A 23279-nucleotide genomic window follows, 5' to 3' on the forward strand; every position below is an offset into this window, starting at 1 on the left:
CATTGGCAGCAGAGAACTGGAAGGAATTGCGGCCAAAGGAGGTGTTGGCTTTGGGGATGACCAGTGAGATATACCCGCTGGAGCGCAGACTACGGGTGGGTGTTGCTATGGTGACCAATGAGCTAAGATAAGGCGGGGATTTGCCTAGCAGTGATTTATAGATGGACTGGAGCCAGTGGGTTTGGCGACGAATATGTAGTGAGGACCAGCCAACAAGAGCGTACAGGTCACAGTGGTGGGTAGTATATGGGGCTTTGGAGACAAAACGGATGGCACTGTGATAGACTACATCCAATTTGCTGAGTAGAGTGTTGGAGGCTATTTTGTAAATGACATCGCCGAAGTCAAGGATCGGTAGGATAGTCAGTTTTACGAGGGCATGTTTGGCAGCATGAGTGAAGGAGGCTTTGTTGCGAAATAGGAAACCGATTCTAGATTTAACTTTGGATTGGAGATTCTTAATGTGAGTCTGGCAGAAGAGTTTACAGTCTAACCCGACAACTAGGTCAAATCATGTCCGTGATCTTCAGGTCGGAAAGTCGGAGCTCTAGAAAGATTCCAGAGTTTCCGACTTGGAATTCCTTTTTACATTTTGTGGTGGTAATTTTACCCCCTTTTTCTCCCCAATTTTTCGTGATATCCAATTGGTAGTTACGATCTTGTTACGATCTTGTCTCATCGCTGCAACTCCCCAGCAGGCTCGGGAGAGGTGAAGGTCGAGTCAGGCGTCCTCCAAAACATGACCCGCCAAGCCGCGCTGCTTCCGACTTGGAATTCCGAGTTGGATGACTGTTCAAAACGATTTTTCCCAGTCTGAGATTTTTTTCCCTATTTCCCAGTTGTCTTGAACGCGCTGAAGTCGGAAGTCAGAGATTTCCCAGTTGTTTTGAACACGGCAAAAGGCGAAACAGTAGGTGACATCTAAACATGACTTTGTGCTGTCTTTCAGAGGTCAGAGGTCAGTGGGAATGACCTCACCCTCATAGACCTGGATGACCCCATCAATGAAGCTGATGTTATGAAGGAAGTCAGGTAAGTGATTTACACTAATGACACATTTATGACTGGTTACAGGATCACATAGGCCTACAGATTCAGTAGTAGGTCAAAGGTCACCGCCTATGGAGAGGTAGGCCCAGAGCCATGTATTTAGAGAGTTGGGACATTGAGATATAAACTCAGCAAAAAAGAAACGTCCTCTCACTGTCAACTGCGTTTATTTTCAGCAAACTTAACGTGTAAATATTTGTATGAACATAACAAGATTCAACAACTGAGACATAAACTGAACAAGTTCCACAGACGTGTGACCAACAGAACAAAGGGGGGTCAAAATCAAAAGTAACAGTATCTGGTGTGGCCACCAGCTGCATTAAGTACTGCAGTGCATCTCCTCCTCATGGACTGCACCAGATTTGCCAGTTCTTGCTGTGAGATGTTACCCCACTCTTCCACCAAGGCACCTGCAAGTTCCCAGACATTTCTGGGGGGAATGGCTAAATCCTAGCCCTCACCCTCCGATCCAACAGATCCAGGCTCTTCATGGCAGAACACTGACATTCCTGTCTTGCAGGAAATAACGCACAGAACGAGCAGTATGGCTGGTGGTATTGTCATGCTGGAGGGTCATGTTAGGATGAGCCTGCAGGAAGGGTACCACATGAGGGAGGAGGATGTCTTCCCTGTAACGCACAGCGTTGAGATTTCCTGCAATGACAACAAGCTCAGTCCGATGATGCTGTGACACACCGCCCAAGACCATGACGGACCATCCACCTCCAAATCGATCCCGCTCCAGAGTACAGGCCTCGGTGTATCGCTCATTCCTTCGACGATAAACACGAATCCGACCATCACCCCTGGTGAGACAAAACCGCGACTCGTCAGTGAAGAGCACTTTTTTAGCCAGTCCTGTCTGGTCCAGCGACGGTGTGTTTGTGCCCATAGGCGACGTTGTTGCCGGTGATGTCTGGTGAGGACTTGCCTTACAACAGGCCTACAAGCCCTCAGTCCAGCCTCTCTCAGCCTATTACGGACAGTCTGAGCACTGATGGAGGGATTGTGCGTTCCTGGTGTAACTCGGGCAGTTGTTGTTGCCATCCTGTACCTGTCCCGCAGGTGTGATGTTCGGATGTTCCGATCCTGTGCAGGTGCTGTTACACGTGGTCTGCCACTACGAGGACGATCAGCTGTCCGTCCTGTCTCCCTATAGCGCTGTCTTAGGCGTCTCACAGTACGGACATTGCAATTTATTGCCCTGGCCACATCTGCAGTCCTCATGCCTCCTTGCAGCATGCCTAAGGCACGTTCACGCAGATGAGCAGGGACCCTGGGCATTTTTCTTTTGGTGTTTTTCAGAGTCAGTAGAAAGGCCTCTTTAGGGTCCTAAGTTTTCATAACTACCGTCTGTAAGCTGTTAGTGTCTTAATGACCGTTCCACAGGTGCATGTTCATTAATTGTTTATGGTTCAATTCATTGAACAACATTTTACATTTTAGTCATTTAGCAGACACTCTTATCCAGAGCGACTTACAGTTAGTGAGCGCATACATTTTCATACTCGCCCCCCGTGGGAAACAAACCCACAACCCTGGCGTTGCAAGCGCCATGCTCTACCAACTGAGCTACAGGGGACTAGCATGGGAAACAGTGTTTAAACCCTTTACAATGAAGATCTGTGAAGTTATTTGAATTTTTACAAATTATCTTTGAAAGATCCTGAAAAGGGGACGTTTTCTTTTTTTGCTGAGTTTATGTATACATTACATGACACAGTAGATATCCATATGACAGCTGGCTCCCCATGGGCAGTGTTGACATTTTAAACAATGCTATGTAACTGAACATCTATAATTAGAATTTACTTATAATGAAAGGATAAATGAAAGGCTCTAAGGCGCTAACATTGAGTCCTTTTAAAAGTTGGCAGAATTCTCTAAATATTTGCCTCTGGATAGGCCGAGTCATCTCAAGAGTATTGGAGCCATAGAATTTGAGTGATTCTATTCTAATTCTAGAATGATTCTAATTATATGATACTAATTCTATAATTGGAACACATCCTCACACTCACATTATAGCAGTGACCTAAGAGAGATTCCCTTTTCTCTATCTAGATCCCATAAAGATCACAGAGAGGCTGAGAGACTAACCAAGTTGGACGAGGCTGTTCTAGAGACAGATACCCCAACTCAGTCACAGGAGGTTGAAGGAGAGAGTGAGTTGGACGAAGCTGTTGCCATCCCATCTCAGTCACAGGAGGTTGAAGGAGGGAGTGAGTTGGACGAGGCTGTTGCCATCCCATCTGAGTCGCAGGAGGATGAAGGAGAGAGTGAGTTGGACGAGGCTGTTGCCATCCCATCTCAGTCGCAGGAGGTTGAAGGAGAGAGTGAGTTGGACGAGGCTGTTGCCATCCCATCTCAGTCACATGAGGTATGATGTATTTTTCTAATACATGTATGACATTTCATTGAGATATTTTGTGTTTTAATGACGCAAAATTGAATTCCAGCCTAACTCTGCTTTCTGTTGTCGCCATCAGGATGCAGTGGTGACATTCACTACTGTGACCAGCCTCACCCTCAGCAGGGGAAAGAGAAGCTACCCAGACCTACACACCTTTGTGCAGGACATGAAGGACGAGTAAGTTGCTCTTTGGCTTCCCCATGCATCCCCTAGATATGTTCCCTATCTCAATTGCATACTCCTCGTGTCCTCTCTTCTCAAAACCCATTGGATGAGAAAGCCAGAGGTCCCGCCCTTCTGAACTTCTCATCCATTGGGTTTTGAGAAGGAGGCGAGGAGATTGAGAGTCTCCCGTAGTCTCGGGCCAATACAAAGGACTCAACGGACCAAATAATCAATCAGGGATGTCTAGGTGTGGCCTAGTTCCATAGAGGTCCATCCATAACGTAGTCTAAGATAATAGAGGTAATGTCCATCCATAACGTAATCTAAGATAATAGAGGTAATGTCCATCCATAACGTAGTTTAAAATAATAGAGGTAATGTCATGTGGTTCATTGTGTACTTGCATTTATTTACTTTTCAGCCATTGGAATCTGCTGAGTGAGAATATGCGTGCCGGGGTGAGTTATAGTCACCTCTAAAGTAGTTAATGATGGTAAAATGGACCAAACATTCATTTGTGGAAATCCTGCAGGACCTTTAATCCTGAACCACTGCTTTAATTGACTAGCTTGAGTAAATGGTTCTACGTTTTATATCAGTGCAGCCCCTTTAACAAACTAACTCTGTATGGTCTTTTAACATTGCAGATGAGCAGACATGAGTTTAGTGCCAAGTGCATGGATATTGTAGCATGGGTGATGGAGTCTACATCCACTGTGGTTGTTCCCGCCCTTGACCTCACCATACAGATAGAGCTCTCTGATTCGCCAAGCTCTTCTGGATCAGGAAGTAATGAGGCAGGAGAGGTGACCTCTCTTGGCCGCAGCGTCAGATTCAGCTGTAGTGGAGGACACAGCAGGTGCACCAGCGCCAGAACAGCCTACAGCACACGCACTCCCACGCCTTTCCCCTCCTCTCACAGGTACCTAGCCCTATCCCCTCCTCTCACAGGTACCTAGCCCTATCCCCTCCTCTCACAGGTACCTAGCCCTATCCACGCCCCTCACAGGTACCTAGCCCTATCCCTGCCTCTCACAGGTACCTAGCCCTATCCACGCCTCTCACAGGTACCTAGCCTTATCCACACCTCTCACAGGTACCTAGCCCTATCCACACCTCTCACAGGTACCTAGCCCTATCCATGCCTCTAACAGGTACCTACCCCTATCCACGCCTCTCAAAGGTACCTAGCCTTATCCTCTCCTCTCACAGGTACCTACCCCTATCCACGCCTCTCACAGGTACCTAGCCCTATCCCCTCCTCTCACAGGTACCTACCCCTATCCACGCCTCTCAAAGGTACTTAGCCCTATCCCCTCCTTTCACAGGTACCTAGCCCTATCCCCTCCTCTCACAGGTACCTAGCCCTATCCCCTCCTCTCACAGGTACCTAGCCCTATCCCCTCCTCTCACAGGTACCTAGCCCTATCCCCTCCTCTCACAGGTATCTAGCCCTATCCCCTCCTCTCACAGATACCTACCTCTATCCCCTCCTCTTTTTGCAGGTATTTCCTGTTATAGGTACAAATATCCATTCCAGATCCACTTAGTGAGAAATACTACTTAGATACTACACAACCACTCTAAAACGTTTACTCTGAATGTTAATGCTTGGTCTGAGTGTGGTTTGAGATGGTTCACAATGCTTCCTTTGAATAACAATAACAAGGTTGAGTTTGTGTCACAAATTCTTGGATCATATTTTTTATTTTGTTACCATATACTATTCATTTCTGTTGTGCATTCTGCAGGTCCATGACGTCTTTGCTGAGTGAGAACGAAGAGCGATATGTCTCCTCACCTGAGGGTGGCGATAGAGAGATGAGACACAGACCACACTCAGCACCACTGAGATCTGTGTTTGGCATCTCTGAGGACTCTGTCTTCGACATGGTCCAGAGCGGCCAGTCGCAGGGTGACATCGTACCGCTGCCCAAACGGAGTAGACAGGAGAAATACAGACCTAGCAAAATGTCAACGGACGGCACGTTTATGATGGGTATTGTCGAGTTGGTTATAAACCTTCTCAACTCCAGATTGGCTGAGCTAATGCGAAGTGTCAGTCAGGGAACTCTAGTTCTGCTGACTGGAAGTATCTCAGCAAGTCAACAGTTTGCCCAAGAGATGCTAAGCATGGCGACTTCTAAGATGTATTCCCATGCCATAGAGCATATTGCGCTCGGCCACAAGTCTCCCCTTGAGTTAGAGAGGGAGCTTGAGGCCATCTTGGGTCCTCTGGCTGGACAGGTCATAGTCATCATCATAGATAGCATCATCAAGGCTAAAGCCAACGGAGGAAATGAGGGGAGAGCGACCAGCCCCTTGACCTATTTTCTAACTGCCATTTCGGCAGAAATACAAAGCCTAGTGGTTCACAGATCGGCTAGCAGACCATCCACCAGACTGTCCAACAACGACCCACTGCTGAACATTTCCAAGTCAAAGGTCTTAAGATCAGTTCTGCTTAAAATGGCCCAAGTGAAACCTGTCTAGTTCCACTAGTCCAGAGTCAGTCCAACAACTCCATTTGCGACTGGACTGTAAATGCAGGCATCATTCATCCAAGTACATTTCTGTCCGACAACAGAGTTACAGAAGTGTCATCCGATGTTGTGGATCTTGTACTTGAGGGTTTTTTGGATAACAGGATTTTTGGATAACAGGAACCCGTCAAGGCCACAGAGTGCCTGCTCCCACAACTCAGCTAGTGGAGCAATAGATATGAGAGCTCTTGCTGAGGACTTGGTCAGACAGGTGTCTGTCAAACTCAGCCCATTTGTCTCTTAGAGTCAACTCTCCACCATGTCCATGACAGATCTGTCATCATCTTTTTCTGACTCCACCTTGAAGCAGTTGTGTTCTTGCTCTGTTGTTGCTCTGGCAACTGCCTGTCAAGCAATCAAAACAGAGCTCGAGAACCAGAGACCTACCAACCTGGCAGCCAGAGACCTACTATCGTCTCTGGTAGAGACCATTGAGGACATGGATATCTCTGACATCCTCCAGGGCCCGTCGGCCATTTTGGAGGAGGCTGCTGTGATAAAGCACCCAGAGATGTCCACCTCGACAATATACAGATCTCTGCTTCTCGACTCATCTCTCGCCTCCTCTAAGATGGTCACTGAGAGCATTATCTTCAACAACCCATGTCCATCAGAGGAGAATGTGAGTATTCAGAAGGAGCTCCCTAATGATAAAGTTGACATCCTCCATGGTCAACCAGTGGAGGAGTATATTGTCAAAGCTGAGCAATGCATCACTCAGGTCATTCAGGATGCAGCTGTGACATATACTGCTGCGCTGGATAAAACCGACACTTGTGGGAAACTGTCGGAAATCCTATCTGTCCATGTTTCCTCAGAGAATATTGAGGAGGCATCCTCTGATCTCTTTGGTGGAATTATTTCCGACCTGCATGAGGTATCTGAGGTCAATAAGGCCTCCATGCGTACGAAATCAGGTCGCAAAATGTTCTGGGTGGAAGTGAGTTCAGGTTCCCAGAAGATTTATACCAAAACCCTGGACAAACTAAGGAAGCTGTTCACCTCCCACCATCTCACTGAGGGAAAAAATACTCCTGTGCAAATCGAGCTTTCTGCAACTGGACTACTTGTAACTGAGGCCACTCTGCAGGAATCTCCTGTAACTGAGGCCACTTTGGCAGTGTCTCCTGTACAGAAGACAGACAGTAAGACCCCTTCTAAGTCCTCAGCCTCAGCCCACCAGCTCACCCTCGACACCTGCACTAAAGGGTTAATCAAACAGGTCATCTCGGTGCTGAGGGTGGACACTTCAAAGGAAGACTGCTCCGCTTCCGTTGGGGAGAGCACGTTAAATTCATCCTTCGACTTCAACCAGAAGTTGGACTCGATAATTTCGAAATTGGAGGACCTCACCATTTCGACTGATGTGACGTCAGCTGAGATTGCCACACTCACGCGATCTCTTAGTGCAGCCAGCAGAACCTCTAACATTTCCATCCAGAGCTTTCACAGTGCTGAGTTCCGAGCTAAGGCCAAACACATTGTGAGTGAGACCATTCTCAGAGCTGCTAGCAAAGCCAGCCATTCTTTGCTACAGAGCATGCCTAGCACCACCTTCTCACACCATGCGGTTTCTACAGCCTGTGACGTCACGAGAGGCTACACAGCTTTCAGCGGGATTGCTCAAGTAGTGCAAGGAGACAAGGTTCAAACAAAACAAGGATTTTATTATAGGTCTTTGGGAAATTAACGAAAATATAACAAAATTCTGTTCTCTTGTGGCTCTTTAAGGGTTAACAGTTCAGGGATGTCTCTTCCACATCCAAAATCATAATTCTCACTCGCTCAGATAACTTTTCCCCAGCCTTACTGTAGTCCACGTTGCAGCTAGTGGCCAACCCAGCAAAAAGTCCTTCCAAATGTCTCTCACGTATTTCCACAGGTGCATATATCCAAAGGTGAGTATTTCCCAAAGGTAAGTATCTCCAAATCCTTATATTCCTCATGGAAGGGGACGTGCAGCACTCTTGTCCTCCAGAGAGCCCAGGTTGGAGACTGTGTCTCTTCACCCCCCAAACCTTCAGCTCATCAGCTCCTCATTTGTTTCAGCTGCGTGGGAAGATTGGCCATAGAGGGGTGGAGTTCCCGACCATACCAGCAGATGGAGCCATAGCTGTCTGGGTTTGCAGCCACCTCAGGGGGATGTAACGTCCCTCCAGGACACAGCCTCTCGTGACATCACACATCCCCCTCCTCGGGACCGACGTCCTCGTCGGGGTAAAGGCAGCGAAGAAGGCATCACGCCGGGAGAGGGCGTCCGCATTGCCGTGGTGCTTGCCAGCCTGCTCTCTCTTCAACTCCTCCACCTCTAGGACCAGGGACTCAGCCTCCTGTTGTCTCTCCTTGAGTTTCTTACTGAACGCATCAGCCTTGTTTTTAGCAGAGTTTAGCTTCTGTTGAGCAGCTTTCAGTTCCTTCTCTCTCTCTGCCTCCGCATTCTTCATCTTGTTCTCCAACACCTTGTACTTCTCCTCTGCCTTCTTCTGGACCTCCTTACTACTGCGCAGGGTCTCCTCACACTCCTCGATGGTCCTGCGCAGCCTCTCCAGCTCCTCCTGTTGCTTATGGAAGGAGCTCTGTTGGAGTTTAGCCTGGAGGATATCTAACTCTTCTGTCTTCATGTCTAACTGTTGCTTTAACAAACGATACCTCTCAGCGGTCCCCTTCAGACCAGACAGTTCTTTGTCCAGATTCTGTAGCTCCGTCTCTGTGTCGGTCTGGGCACCTGCCATCCCTATCCGAGCCCGGGCGGGAGTGAGTAACTCGGAGGATTGCACCGGAGCCTTCCCAGGATGAGTCTTGCCTCTCCGTTTCCGAGGTACTCGGGTTATCCTCTCCTGAGACTCTCTCCAGAGTGGGTAAAAGGCTGGGCAGTCTCGTCCAATTAGGACAGGGACGGGGAGGGAATCAACCACCCCCGCCGTCGTGTGTATGGTTCCCCGTGTGCTGGTCATTGTAAGTTCAGTAATGGGGTATTCTCTGGTGTCCCCATGGACACAGGAAACTGGGAGGACTTTTCCCGGGGTCAGACACGTTGGGCCCACCAAATCCTTACGCACCAGGGTGGCCCGGCTACCAGAATCCAGTAAGGCCTCCACATCATGGTGATTCACAGTTACCGGGCAGGTGGGGGGTCGATCTGGGCCGCCATCTACGACTCCCAAGAGCGAGGCAAAACGGTGTGTGGGTGCTGAGCTGGAGGACTCCGCAGTGGGCATAGGTTCATCGGCTGGTTTCCCACACTGCCAGGAGATATGTCCCATCTCCCCACACCGGTAACACTGTCGAGTTTCCCCCTCCTGGTGTACTCTTCTTGGACCCGCCTGGTTTCTGGCTCCCCCTGGAGCCGGGATAAGTCCTGACGTGGCTGGGTTCGAGACCTTGGGGTCCTTTGGACGGGTTCTTCCCATTTGTGGTGGGGCCGCCCTCCTGGGGTCTTTTCGGGAAGCATTCAGCATCTCCGCTGTGGCCTGGTACTTTTCCACAGCTTCCACGGTCAGATCAGCCGTGGTCAAGGCCTGTTGACTGATGAACCGTTTTGCCTCATAAGGCAGGGCGCGTAGGTAACGATCCACCACAACGGCCTCCACCACCGCCGCTGCTGTATTCCTCTGCGGATCCAGCCATTTCCTTGCGATTCGGACAAGTTCATGCATCTGCGCCCGAGGAGGTTGGTCTGGTTGGAAGGTCCAGCTGTGAAAGCGCTGGGCCATACCAAACTTTGTGAGTCCATATCTGCTGAGGATCTCAGACTTCAGGGCATCATAGTCAGTAACCTGGTCAGGGCCCAGGTCCCGGACAGCATTCAGCGATTCCCCGGTTAGAAAGGGGGCTAACAGACCAACCCACTGTTGCTTGGGCCAGGCTTCCCTAGTGGCCGTGGCCTCAAATGCATGCAGGTATGCCTCAATGTCATCGGTAGCTCCCATCTTAGATATAAAGTCACTTGCCTTTATTGGGCGGGTATTTTGGACCACCCTCTGTCTCTGCAACTGCAATTCCTCTGCCTTCAGAAGGTTGGCTTTCTTTTGCTCCTCCAAGAGAGCCACGTTTGCTTGCATCTGGGCTTGCTGGCCAGCAACAAGGGCTTTCAATATGTCCTCCATTTCAGTCGGCGGGGAGCCTACGGCCAACTTGGAAAACTGGGTGATCAAACCTTCGGTATCCTCCTCTGACATGCACTATTAACGCTTGAGCGTGCCCGTATTCTCCACCATCTGTGACGTCACGAGAGGCTACACAGCTTTCAGCGGGATTGCTCAAGTAGTGCAAGGAGACAAGGTTCAAACAAAACAAGGATTTTATTATAGGTCTTGGGAAATTAACGAAAATATAACAAAATTCTGTTCTCTTGTGGCTCTTTAAGGGTTAACAGTTCAGGGATGTCTCTTCCACATCCAAAATCATAATTCTCACTCGCTCAGATAACTTTTCCCCAGCCTTACTGTAGTCCACGTTGCAGCTAGTGGCCAACCCAGCAAAAAGTCCTTCCAAATGTCTCTCACGTATTTCCACAGGTGCATATATCCAAAGGTGAGTATTTCCCAAAGGTAAGTATCTCCAAATCCTTATATTCCTCATGGAAGGGGACGTGCAGCACTCTTGTCCTCCAGAGAGCCCAGGTTGGAGACTGTGTCTCTTCACCCCCCCAAACCTTCAGCTCATCAGCTCCTCATTTGTTTCAGCTGCGTGGGAAGATTGGCCATAGAGGGGTGGAGTTCCCGACCATACCAGCAGATGGAGCCATAGCTGTCTGGGTTTGCAGCCACCTCAGGGGGATGTAACGTCCCTCCAGGACACAGCCTCTCGTGACATCACAAGCCGAAGATATATTAAATATTATCATGCAAGACCTTGAAAGTGTATCCCAGTACACTGTGGACGACGCAGACTCCTTCCCACTAGGAGAGAAAAAGCTGGAGTTCCAGCTCAAACCAAGAGTTGTCTTTGACAACTTATTGGATGCTGCTCAAACCATGTACCACAGAGTAAAGGATAGACTGAACATATTTTTCTCTTTTCCACCAGTGTCAGTCACCACAGCCAAATATGTGCTGGACTCCACCCCTGTGGAGACACTCAGACGTTCTAAGTCCGCTGACACTGCTCTTGTTGAGGACAGGAGCCGCCCTCCGTCTGTGAGAAGTGAGAAGCCTTTGTCAAAAGTCTGTTTGGCTAAATGGTCTAAAACCCTTCTGTCTTCGAGTGGCTCTTCAACAGACCACCATGTAATTGACACATGCAGTGAGGATGTCACTCTGCCCACCAGGAGTATGTCAGTTGTGAGCAACAACAGTTTGAAGAGAGCCTCTCCTCTCCATGGCAGTGGATTGAGTGAAAGTTGCAAACCTCTTGTGGCTCTAAAAGACGTAACAGTGGCAGTCAGCCAAGAAGGCTTTAGCAAAACTGCAAAGAAGACGCTCAGCTTGATCCTAAATGTGATCAAGTGTAGAGTGGCCAACTCTGAGAGTTCATCTGTTGGGCAGATTGCAAGTGAGGAGTGTCTGATTGCCACTAACATGTTAGACTCTGTACTGGAGAGCCTTGACCAGTTGCCTGACATGAGCGCTGCCGATGAGATCACAAGGACAGAATCCCATACCTCTATCGCAATGGATGAGACAGGTTCACGGTCAACGCTTGTGAGCCAACAAGAAATAAACATATCTGACACCAATATCATAGTGAAAACTATAATGGACACAATGAAGACGGACGACCCAGAGATGACTTCAGCAGAAGAAAATCTGGGTAGGCTCCTGTCAATTGAAGCCCTTCAAGGTGCGTCTGGCAACCTGATTGCAAAGGTCCATGGTCTCATTCAGGAGATAACCATAAACCGCCAGCTTCAATCCATGGTTGGCCACAGAAGCCTCTCTCAACCAGCGCTGCCTAAACCAGCCCTGAGGAAGCTGTCAAAGGACGATGCCTCAGAGCTCATTTACAACTTTGCCCAGACTTCTGTTAGGAGACTCCTGGGGCAGTGTATGGGAAGGCCTATGCCACCATCGGCTGAAATAGTTTTGGATCAGGTCATCAAGTTGATGACAGACGTGGTGATGGACAGCCTGACTTATGTGTCCAAGTCTACAATGGAGGATGGTAAGTGAAATGACCTATTTTCATCTGCATAGGACTTAATTGTAACATGATGCTCAATACATTGCGTTTTATGATGTGAAATTCACTGGTTGTGTCCAAAATGGTACCTTCTTCCATATTTAGTGCACTACTTTTGACCAGACCCTATGGGGTTCTGGTCAAAAGTAGTGCACTATAAAGTGAAGACAATGCCATTTGGGATTCAGTGACTGACTTCAATGGCTGCGTCCTCTTCTCCCAGTTATTGTACACAGGTCGGTCACACTAGCGTGCTCTTCTCACTCAGACACCAGCAATGCAACAAGTGACATCACTCATGGTGTTGTAGCTGACCTTAATGCTACTGAGGAATTCCCTGCCAGGAGCCTTAGCCCGGCTGATGTAAAGGCTGACGGCATGGCCCGCCTTCCCTCTGCCAGAGGGGAAGAGACTAAGAAGAACAGGAAGTGCCGTTTCCTACCGAAAATGCATACGTTTCCAAAGATCATGATTAAGGTAGGGTGCTCTGTGTTTTGAGATTACCTCTGTAAGGCAGGGCTGTAATTTACCCTACAGATTCACTACACCCCTATTGTCTCTCAGCATTAGAACAAAACTGTTGTCATTGTCTTTAGGAGGTTGAGTGAGGACGCTGTAATGCAATCCTAATACACATGTGAGAGAGTCAATGGCTATGTCCCAAATGGCACCCTATTCCCTATATAGTGCACTACTTTTTACCAGAGCTCTCTGGGCCCTTGTCAAAAGTAGTGCCTTACGTAGCGAATAGGGTGCCTTTTGGGATGCACACTCTGTATTTTACACAGGCTCAGTTGTCCTGATGTGTTTTGTCAACAGCTGTTAAAGACAAAAGGGGAACCGAAGAGACACCCTGAACAGGATGCACTGCCTACCAAACGTCTCAGAGAGACTCATATTTCACAGGGTAAGTGATAAGCATCGATAATGTCATATTGATGTATCACCCTATGACAAGCTTGTTAAAACAGTGACAACAGATACAGGCAGACCGACGGACAGACATGCAGACAGACAGGCAGACTGACAGGCAGACGGACGGGCAGACAGACAGACAGACAGACAGGCAGACAGAAAGACAGGCAAACAGGCAGACGGACAGGCAGGCAGGCAGATAGACAGACAGACAGACAGGCAGACGGACAGGCAGACGGACAGGCAGACAGACGGACAGACAGGCAGACAGACGGACAGGCAGACAGACAGGCAGACAGGCAGACGGACAGACAGGCAGACGGACAGGCAGACGGACAGGCAGACGGACAGACACAAACACACACATTCATTTTCTGATTATGAAATGTTCTTATGACAGACGCTGAGTGTGAGGTTCCAGAGGTTCCATCTACTCCCCCTCCCAAGGAGGACCTGACAACCACACTAGCCCCTGCTCCCCAGGAGTCCCAGTCCCGTAAACGCCATCTCATAGTCAGGGTGTTACACGCTCTCTCCAGAGCCATCTCCAAACCATTCAGAGGAGCTTCTGGGAAGAAGAATTAGCCAAATGCCTGATTTTATTAATATGATATTTTAATCAGAGCCTATTTAATAAAACATTACTGCATTGTTTTCTGTCTATAGTAGTCTTCATGTATGTGCAAGATAACGGTAAAGTACTTCAAACCACATAGTCAAAAGTATTCATAGTGATGTACCGTTTATGATTATTGATTGTGAAAATACACATAATACAGAAAAGTTGTTGTCACATATAAAGACAGAGATAAAGGAGAACTCCGTAGACCAGTCACATTCTCAAGCCATAACTAAATCCATGAATGCATCTCCTATAAGATGACAGGAGAACATTTGTAACACTTTCTATGAAGCCTATATCTATAATGCATACACTCAAGTCATTTACATTTTACATTTTAGTCATTTAGCAGAAGCTCTTATCCAGAGCGACTTACAGTTAGTGAGTGCATTTTTTTTTTTAATACTGTCATACACTCATAATGACTTAATTGAGTTAAGTGTTAAGTAAAGTGCATTTATAAACACATAATGAGGGCTTATTATGTATTTCTTGCAATAAAAAAATAAAAATGCTACTAGTTTATTAAATATTCATGACTGCTATTGCACGGCTCATGTCCACACTTCTGTACAATAGGGGGCAGTAATGCACCATAACGTTGGATGCCAACTGCCTATTAACCCCACTGAAGAAGAAAAAGCTTCTCACGTAATGCATGCTGGAAAGCAGACAAAAACTAATGATTTGCAAGAGATCTAAACATGATTTATAAGCTACTGAACAACAAGTCCAAGAAATCATTGCTAACCGCGTTTGCACTTTGAACAGATTTCTCGACAATAATAATGGAAGATGTGACTGGGGCTCAGCTCATTGCAGAGGCACTAAAAGCTCAGGTGAAGTGTGTGAAATATATATAAAACACTGTTATACTGTGTAACCGTGTTGCTAATAATATATTAGTCGCTGATCATGTCCTTGGCAGTGAGAATGTAGCACTACGAGTTGTGAAAGTGTGCCATAGGTCATTGCACTGGTATAGCTAACTATTAATATTGTTGTAGAAAAACATTTAGATGTTTATGTGGAATAGTATATGTTAACACCCTTGTTGATGCATGCCAATGTGTGTGTCAATGTAAAGAAAATCTAAACTACATTGTAACAATTCATATACAATTCAGTATGAAAATGTATGCACTCACTAACTGTAAGTCGCTCTGGATAAGAGCGTCTGCTAAATGACTAAAAATGTAAAAAAAAAATGTAAATATACTGTATCTACATGTATCTCTCTACAGAATGTAGAATATATGTTTGGAATAGTTGGTGTTCCAGTCATTGAAGTAGCTATGGCAGCTCAAGCCTCAGGAATCAAGTATGTGGGATTGCGCAATGAACAAGCCATAAGCCACCTTTTTATTACTAAACCAGCTCTCCCCAAATCATGTGATATTAACTACCCGTACATAGACTACAGGAGCGTGTAGTGTGTGAAGGTCAGTTCCATACCTTTTTTGCATTGCTAATTATGTCTGCCTGTCTGTCTGACCCTTTGTGTGTCTGTCTGCCTGTCTGCCTGTCTTTCCCTCTGTCTGTCTGTTCCTCTCCAGTCCAGGTGCGTGTCTGGTTGTGTCTGGACCGGGACTCATCCATGCACTTGGTGGAATGGCCAACACTAACATGAACTGCTGGTATGCTAGAACTCCACAAACAGAAGACCCTACTACTCATGTTCAGTGGTCCTTTCAAAAGAAGGGATGCTATCCGCACACTGCAAAAAATGATCTGAGGACTCCAAACTATCTCAGATTGTCAGTTGATGTCATTGTGTGATACCTCTCTCTCTGTAGGCCTGTGATTGTTATTGGAGGCTCCTCCGATCAAAACCAAGAGACCACTGGGGCGTTTCAAGAGTTTCCACAGGTACCGATTCAACCATGATATTTCTGACTTTTGAACATTAGGGGGTTGTTTCCCAGGACACAGATTAAGCCTAGTCATGGCCTAAAAAGCAAACTCAATAGAGAATCTCTGTCTGGGAAACTGGCCCTAGCAGTTTAATTGCTGAAAGAGGAAATCATTTGTTATTTGTGGTCCTCTTTCTCTGTCAGGTGGAGGCATGCAGATTGTACAGTAAGTTCTCTGCTAAGTCTAGCAGTCTGGATATGATCTCCTCAGTGGTAGAGAAGGTATACAGTCTACTCTGACTCCCTCTGTGTAGTCCTCTTCATATCATTTGGTATCACCTGCAATTGTCTGTTTTCTGACCTCTAATTTTCCAGCTTAGCAAGGTACCTTAACTGCTTCATAAGAGCACAGCACAGCCTTAATTGATCTGAATGGAAGGGTGTTTGGTCTGTCTAAGGCAGCACGCACTAGCATGTATAGACGTCCAGGTGCTATATACGTAGACATATCTGGGGACATGGTCAATGCTAAATTGGACAGGAGCAGAGCCATGTTAGTGGCCATCACTGTCTTTCATCCATTTAAAATGTATACTAATGTGTTACTGTTGAATATGTATACCTCTGAATTCACATCACCGTAGTCATTTTTATTTTATCTTGTTATACCTTTTAACGTCTGAAGTGAACCAGAAATTAAATTACTTAGAAAATATAGCACTATATCAAAATATTCTCATCAGAGAATAGCAATAAGCCTCGATAGACCTTCATGGTTTATTTACATATGCAATAAAGTTGCTAGGTAACATGTTTAATGTTTTAATGTTTGACCTATTATTTATTATTTCCTTTGTCAGAGAGGTGCCCTGTAGTCCACCTCTTCCTGTGAGTATGGCTGACCATATGGCGATCACAGAAGCACTGACGGTCCTGAATGGAGCCAAACGGCCTTTACTCATCATTGGCAAAGGTAGGCATTGCTTTTTTAATAGCCAGATAATCTGGGGGAAACAGAACTAAAATCTTGCATAATTGCGTCAGATACTTGGATAAGGTCTGGGGAGATGTTAAGAGAAAGATACTAAAGCCACTTGCGAACTCTCCACACCCCTAAACGGAAACTCTCTGCAAGTTTCAGGCAAGTTTATGGGCCAAATGTCCCCTCCCGTTCTGAAATTGAAAAGATGCGAGCACCTGCGGAATCGGGATTTGTCCAAATGATTAGTGGTGAAAAATCAGCGTACCGGAACAAAGTTGTCACATCCCAGTCTGTTGACAGACGCTACTTCCAGTTATGTTACGTGCGTCTGTCCAAGAGAGATCAATAGCCAGCTGAGACGCACTGTAACACATATAGCACTGTACCACGGTTCAGTTGAAAACTGGGCCACGTTCAGTCGACAAATGTTGTCTACATGATTTCTCATTCTACTTGTCCGAGAGGCACGTTCGTTCTACATGCTATATTTCTATCTGAACGTTGCACAACGTTTTGCTCAGCTGAATGCATCCCAGTTGTGAAGGCCAGTCTGTTGAAATCCGTGTGGCAGTGCCCTCTGTCTGTGTCCCTCTGCAGGTGCAGCCCATTGAAGAGCAGAGGGGGCTCTGAAGGAGCTGGTGGAGGGGTGTGACCTGCCCTTCCTGCCCACCCCCATGGGTAAAGGGGTGCTGCCTGACGATCACCCCAACTGTGTTGCTGCTGCCCGCTCCAGGTCAGCCTCTCCTTCTTTCAGCTGGCATCATATTCATGTACAGACCATTGACTGTATAAGTAGGACCAAGAATTTCCCTGACCATTTGAACGGACCAGGAAACTCCTGAAATCCCTATCTATAACTAGTCTCTCCTGGCCAGGTCATGTCAATGTAAACTGGTGTCAATCAAACAACTACACTACTCCTATAACTAGCCTCTTTTCATTACATTTTGTTTTGTCCCTGCTCTCCTCCTCCTCTCTTCCTATCCTCCTCCTCCTCTCTTCCTATCCTCCTCCTCCTCTTCCTATCCTCCTGGTTCTATGGTCTTGGTGGGGACTGCAGAGCTCTGCTCCAGTCTGATGTTGTGGTCCTACTTGGTGCCAGACTCAACTGGATCCTGCACTTTGGCCTTCCCCCCAGGTTTGACACCCAAGTAAAGGTCATCCAGCTAGGTCAAAGGTCACCAGTAGGGTTTCTTTTTTTTCCTTCTTTTTTTCGGATTCCAGATTTTCTGCTTATTCCGTTCTGATTTCTGGAATCTTCCAACAGGGATTTCTGGGAATTTTGGGAAAGTAACTGTAATTTTGCAACCCGAGGCACAGGTCATTTCATAGTGAACTACATTTAATTGTAATCTCACTCATCTCCTGAGTGGCGCAGTGGTCTAAGGCACTGCATCGCAGTGCTAACTGTGCCACTAGATCCTGGTTCGAATCCAGGCTCTGTCGCAGCCGGCCGCGACCGGGAGACCCATGGGGCGGCGCACAATTGGCCCAGCGTCGTCCAGGGTAGGGGAGGGAATGGCCGGCAGGGATGTAGCTTAGTTGATAGAGCATGGCGTTTGCAACGCCAGGGTTGTGGGGTCGATTCCCACGGGGGGCCAGTATAAAAAAAAAATATATGTAATATGTATTCACTAACTGTAAGTCGCTCTGGATAAGAGCGTCTGCTAAATGACTAAAATGTAAATGTAACCAGGTATAAAGGTATTTGACTCAGTCTATTGGATTTAGTCTATCAATTATATAGCTTCTCTATAAGTCTTTGTGGTCTCTCCAAATAATGTCATGGCTGTCTTAGTGCTGTACAGTACATCTATATTTAAGCAATAAGGCCCGAGGGGGTTTGGTATATGGCCAATATACCACGTCTAGGGGCTGTTCTTAAGCACGATGCAACGCGGAGTGCCTCGATACATCCCTTAGCCGTGGTATATTGGCCCTATACCACAAACCCCAGAGGTGCCTTATTGCTATTATAAACTGGTTACCAACGTAATTCGAACAGTCAAAATACATTTCAAATCAAATCAAATCAAATTTTAAAAACAAAAAAGTAAAAATAAAACAACAACAAAAAAAGTGTTGAGAAAAAAAGAGCAGGAGTAAAATAAAATAACAGTAGGGAGACTATATATACAGGGGGGTACCGGTGCAGAGTCAATGTGCGGGGGCACCGGCTAGTTGAGGTAGTTGAAGTAATATGTACATGTGGGTAGAGTTAAAGTGACTATGCATAAATAATTAACAGAGTAGCAGCAGCGTAAAAGGATGGGGTGGGGGGGCAGTGCAAATAGTCCTGGTAGCCATGATTAGCTGTTCAAGCAGGTAACACAACACAGTCCTGGGGGACTGGAGATCCTGGTTTGAATCCAGGCTCTGTCGTAGCCGGCCGCGACCGGGAGACCCATGGGGCGGCGCACAATTGGACCAGCGTCGCCTAGGGTAGTGGAGGGAATGGCCGGCTCAGTTCGTAGAGCATGGTGTATGCAACGCCAGGGTTGTGGGTTCGATTCCCACGGGGTGTATGAAAAAAACAAGTAACGTATGCACTAACTGTAAGTCGCTCTGGATAAGAGCGTCTGCTAAATGACTTAAACATGTTAAATGTAGAGGGCCCAGTAAACAGTTCCACAAACGTAAGCATGAGTGTGCTGTCTGTGGAAGCACTAATCACTGGACCAAAGCTCACTGTCAGATGCACCAGCTGTGCGTCAAGTGCTTTTTTCCGGTCCACATGAGCTTTGACTGTAGTGAGGCTGGGCAGCGACAGAACCCTGGATGTGGATAGACTGGCAGGTCTCAGGAAAACTAGAAAGCCTCCGTTCTGAGGAGGGCAATGTGGGGCGTTCTTATTTTTCCTCCACTGATGATGATATCCAATCTGTTTATTCTTACTTTTGTGAGTCAGTACCCAAGAACAACACAGTCATTTTTCAGAACACAATCAGAATGACAGTTTGTTTTACACCACTGTGCTAGTACAGGATAAAGTTGAGCTGAAGGGGGATGTTAGATAGTGGGTCCATGGCTACTAATCTGCGCGCAGATATTGTACCTCGGTTGAGGGAGGCAGGAGTGGTAGAGGGGAACTTTCTAGCTCCTTCAGACATCATCCTGGTGGGTTGTGGTGGGAACAAACTAGCCCAGTGGGCATGTGTGACTTAAAAATTCAACTTTATGGCTTCTGTTATGTAGTCCCAGTGCTTATTGTTGATGGGCAGGTTGATGAATTCATTGTGGGCACTAATGTGTTGAAGTCTCTGATTAGACAGTTCAAATCAAATGACAGCTACTGGCGGGTGGCGGGTACACCAGGTTCCTCTAGCCAGTGTGATGTCAAATCTGGAGAGAGGAGACTCCATCCCAGATAAAGTGGGCACCATTAAGTTGAAGAGAGCAGTAACGCTCTAACCCATGAGTGAGCATCTGGTGTGGGGCCGCCTACCCCCAAAGACAAAACTCTCTGTGGGCAGTACTGTTGTTGTCGAGCCCAGCACGTCTCGTTGTGTGAATCGACACATACTAGTGGGGAGAGTAGTTACGCCTCTGTGGGGGGATGGATGGCTCCCTGTGAAGATTGTGAATCCAACAACATCGCCAGTTACCCTGAGACGAAATGCTAAAGTGGCGGATGTGTACCCTTGCATTGCATTGGAGTATTTTAATGATGTCAAGCAGCAAGCAGCTCATCAGAATGTGGCAAAGGCTCAATGTGACAGATCACATGGCAGTCTGACAGCTAAGAGTTCAGTTGGTGGCAGTGTAGATAATGGCAACAGTACACTGAGGAATCTTGGACTTCAAGGCCTGTCTGTTGAGGAGTGTCCAGTTTCACAGTTCTGGAAAGATAAAATTGTCAACTTAATTGGGAAGTATGACACAGTGTTCTCTAGACATAGCCTAGATTGTGGCGAGGCAAAGGAGTTCTGCCTTCGCATACGGCTGACTGATGACCGCCCATTTCGATGACCTTATCGTAGGCTGTCTCCAGCTCATTACCAAAAACTCAGGGAAGCACTGGATGATATGGAGGAAAAGGAAATCGTCAGAAAATTCAGCAGCGAGAATGCCTCACCATTGGTGCTGGTATGGAAAAAGAATGGGGACTTGCGCCTATGTACTGACTTCAGGTGGTTAAATGCCCGCACAGTAAAGGATGCTCATCCCCTGCCTCATCAGGCTGATGTACTGGCCGCGCTGGGAGGTAATGCCTTCTTCAGCACAATGGATTTGAGGTCAGGGTATTACAACCTGCCTCTGCATGAAGAGGACAAGAAATACACTGCCTTTTCCTCCCCTTTAGGTCTGCACGAGTACAATCAGTTACCTCAGGGCCTCTGCAACAGCCCGTCTACTTTTATGAGAATGATGCTGACCATCTTTGGTGACCAAAACGTTCTAAGTCTCCTTTGTTACTTGGATGATCTGATGGTTTTTGCTAAGACGGAGGAAGACAGTCTGCAGAGACTTGAGATGGTTTTTCAGCGGTTGCAGGAGCACAACCTTAAACTGTCTCCGTCTAAGTGCAAGTTTCTGAGGAGGTCTGTAAAGTTTTTGTGCCACATCATATCTCAGGAGGGTGTAGCCACTGACCCTGCTAAAGTTCAAACCATATTGAATGTGACCGAGAGTGAGATAATGGAAGCTGATGGTGTCACACCGTCTCCTATCAAAATAGGTTATTTCCTTGGTATGGTAGTATACTATCAGCACTACATTGAGAATTGTTCCATGGTTGCTAGGCCATTGTTTCAGCTAACTACAGGTCAGAAGAAGCCTAGGAGAGGCAAGGGTAGGAAGAGGCCTGGTCCCCCTCGCATGCTCACTGCTGCAGACTGGACTGCCGAATGTCGACTCGCTTTTGAAGCTTTGAAATCAGCACTAGTTGACCAGGCACTGCTGGTTCATCCAGATTTTTCTCAGCCATTTCTACTTTCCGTGGATGCATCTACTAGTGGTTTGGGAGCTGTACTATCACAAGTGCAAGATGGGTAGGACATAGCCAGGCCGATAGCTTTTGCTAGGAAATCTCTTAATCATGCACAATCCAAGTATCCTGCTCACCGGCTGGAATTTCTAGCCATGAAATGGGCCATTCATGATAAATTCAGCCATTGGCTGCGAGGGCATAAGTTTACTGTGTGGACCGACAACAATCCACTCAAATATATTCTTACAAAGCCGAGACGATGCATGCGAGCAGAGATGGGTTGCAAAGCTGGCACCCTTTGAGTGGCGCAGTGGTCTAAGGCACTAATTTTTATCATACGTACACTTCAACTGTGAGAGACGGAATGTAAAACAAAAATCCAGAAAATCACATTGTATGATTTTTAAGTAATTAATTTGCATTTTATTGCATGACATAAGTATTTGATACATCAGAAAAGCAGAACTTATTATTTGGTACAGAAACCTTTGTTTGCAATTACAGATATCATACGTTTCCTGTAGGTCTTGACCAGGTTTGCACACACTGCAGCAGGGATTTTGGCCCGCTCCTCCATACAGACCTTCTCCAGATCCTTCAGGTTTCGGGGCTGAGATCCCCAAAGCCTACAAGAATTCTGATAGTGAAACTCCACTCAGCTGGGATGGTGCTGTGCCTGATGTTGTTAACTTGGTTGAAGATGCTTTGTCAGTCTGGTCTGTGACAATTTACCAGGATTCTGATCAGTCGTCTGACACTACTAGTGTTGAGTCGGAAATTGAAAGTGTGCTGGCTCCGGATATGCTGATCTGTAGTACTCCCCAACCTGAGGTTAGACCTTTGAGCACGGTTGGTGCTGTCCGTGACATTCCTGCTAGGTTTTTGGGTGAGGGTGTTCGGACTAGACTAGGTAGATTTATTAATCCAGTGAATAGGCTAATCCAAACTATGTCTACACAGGAAATGAAACAATTCTTGGTTTCTCAGTGACGGTAGGATATTGCCTACCTTTTCTTTGTTGTGTGTATGTGGTAATCTAAGTGGGTCTTAGAGTGATTTGTGGGTTTGTCTAATATTTTTGACAATTCATGTAACTTTGTTCATGTAACTTTGTGTGTAGTTCATCAGCATAAAATGTATTTGGCATTTTTTGTATAGGATTGAATAAGGGATTAGCTACCTCTTATTTTTCCTAATCCTTCACGGGATAGCTTTCCAGCTGATCGACCATTTGTGGGTCTAGAATTAAGGGACTACACTGGGTTACTCTGTCGCCCTGTGGGTGTGAAATGTTTTTTTTCTTTCTTTGCTTTGTTACCTTCGAGGTAATGTGTTTTGTTTTGTGTTTATAATCTAGTGTAAAACAGTAGGGGTGAATGTAGTAGTGTGATGTTGTTCCCCTAGATTATGCACCAAGTTGCACACAAGGACAGTTCAAGTAGGCCAGGTCAAGAGGGGATGTTAATAAGTTAATAATAATAATAATAATAATAATAATAATAATAATTCAATGTGGTTTTTATTTAATTACAGCTGCATAGCTAATGTTATTTTTTGGTGTACAAACATTTTTATATATCTATATTGTAAATACACCTAATTGTAAAAGTTTTGTATATTTTGGTTTGGTCCATCGCGGGTTATCTGTATTTATGTACCCTCTTATTGTTTTCTTTTGCCTGT

The 23279-nt window shown here is 46.5% G+C and overlaps 1 protein-coding gene and 1 pseudogene across 1 annotated transcript; both read left to right on the forward strand.

Annotated features, from left to right (window-relative positions):
* The first annotated feature begins 10959 nt into the window (after positions 1-10959).
* On the forward strand, positions 10960-14238 carry LOC123488408. Its single transcript, XM_045219328.1, has 4 exons — positions 10960-12276; positions 12518-12771; positions 13114-13201; positions 13610-14238. Exons 1-4 carry the CDS (start codon positions 11019-11021, stop codon positions 13792-13794), a joined length of 1785 nt encoding a protein of 594 aa, XP_045075263.1. The 5' UTR covers positions 10960-11018; the 3' UTR covers positions 13795-14238.
* A 255-nt stretch (positions 14239-14493) lies between these two features.
* The window catches only part of LOC121563296, a 31847-nt pseudogene continuing 23061 nt past the window's right edge, over positions 14494-23279 (forward strand).

This window comes from Coregonus clupeaformis, unplaced genomic scaffold (assembly GCF_020615455.1).
Source record: "Coregonus clupeaformis isolate EN_2021a unplaced genomic scaffold, ASM2061545v1 scaf2275, whole genome shotgun sequence".
Lineage (NCBI taxonomy): Eukaryota > Metazoa > Chordata > Actinopteri > Salmoniformes > Salmonidae > Coregonus > Coregonus clupeaformis.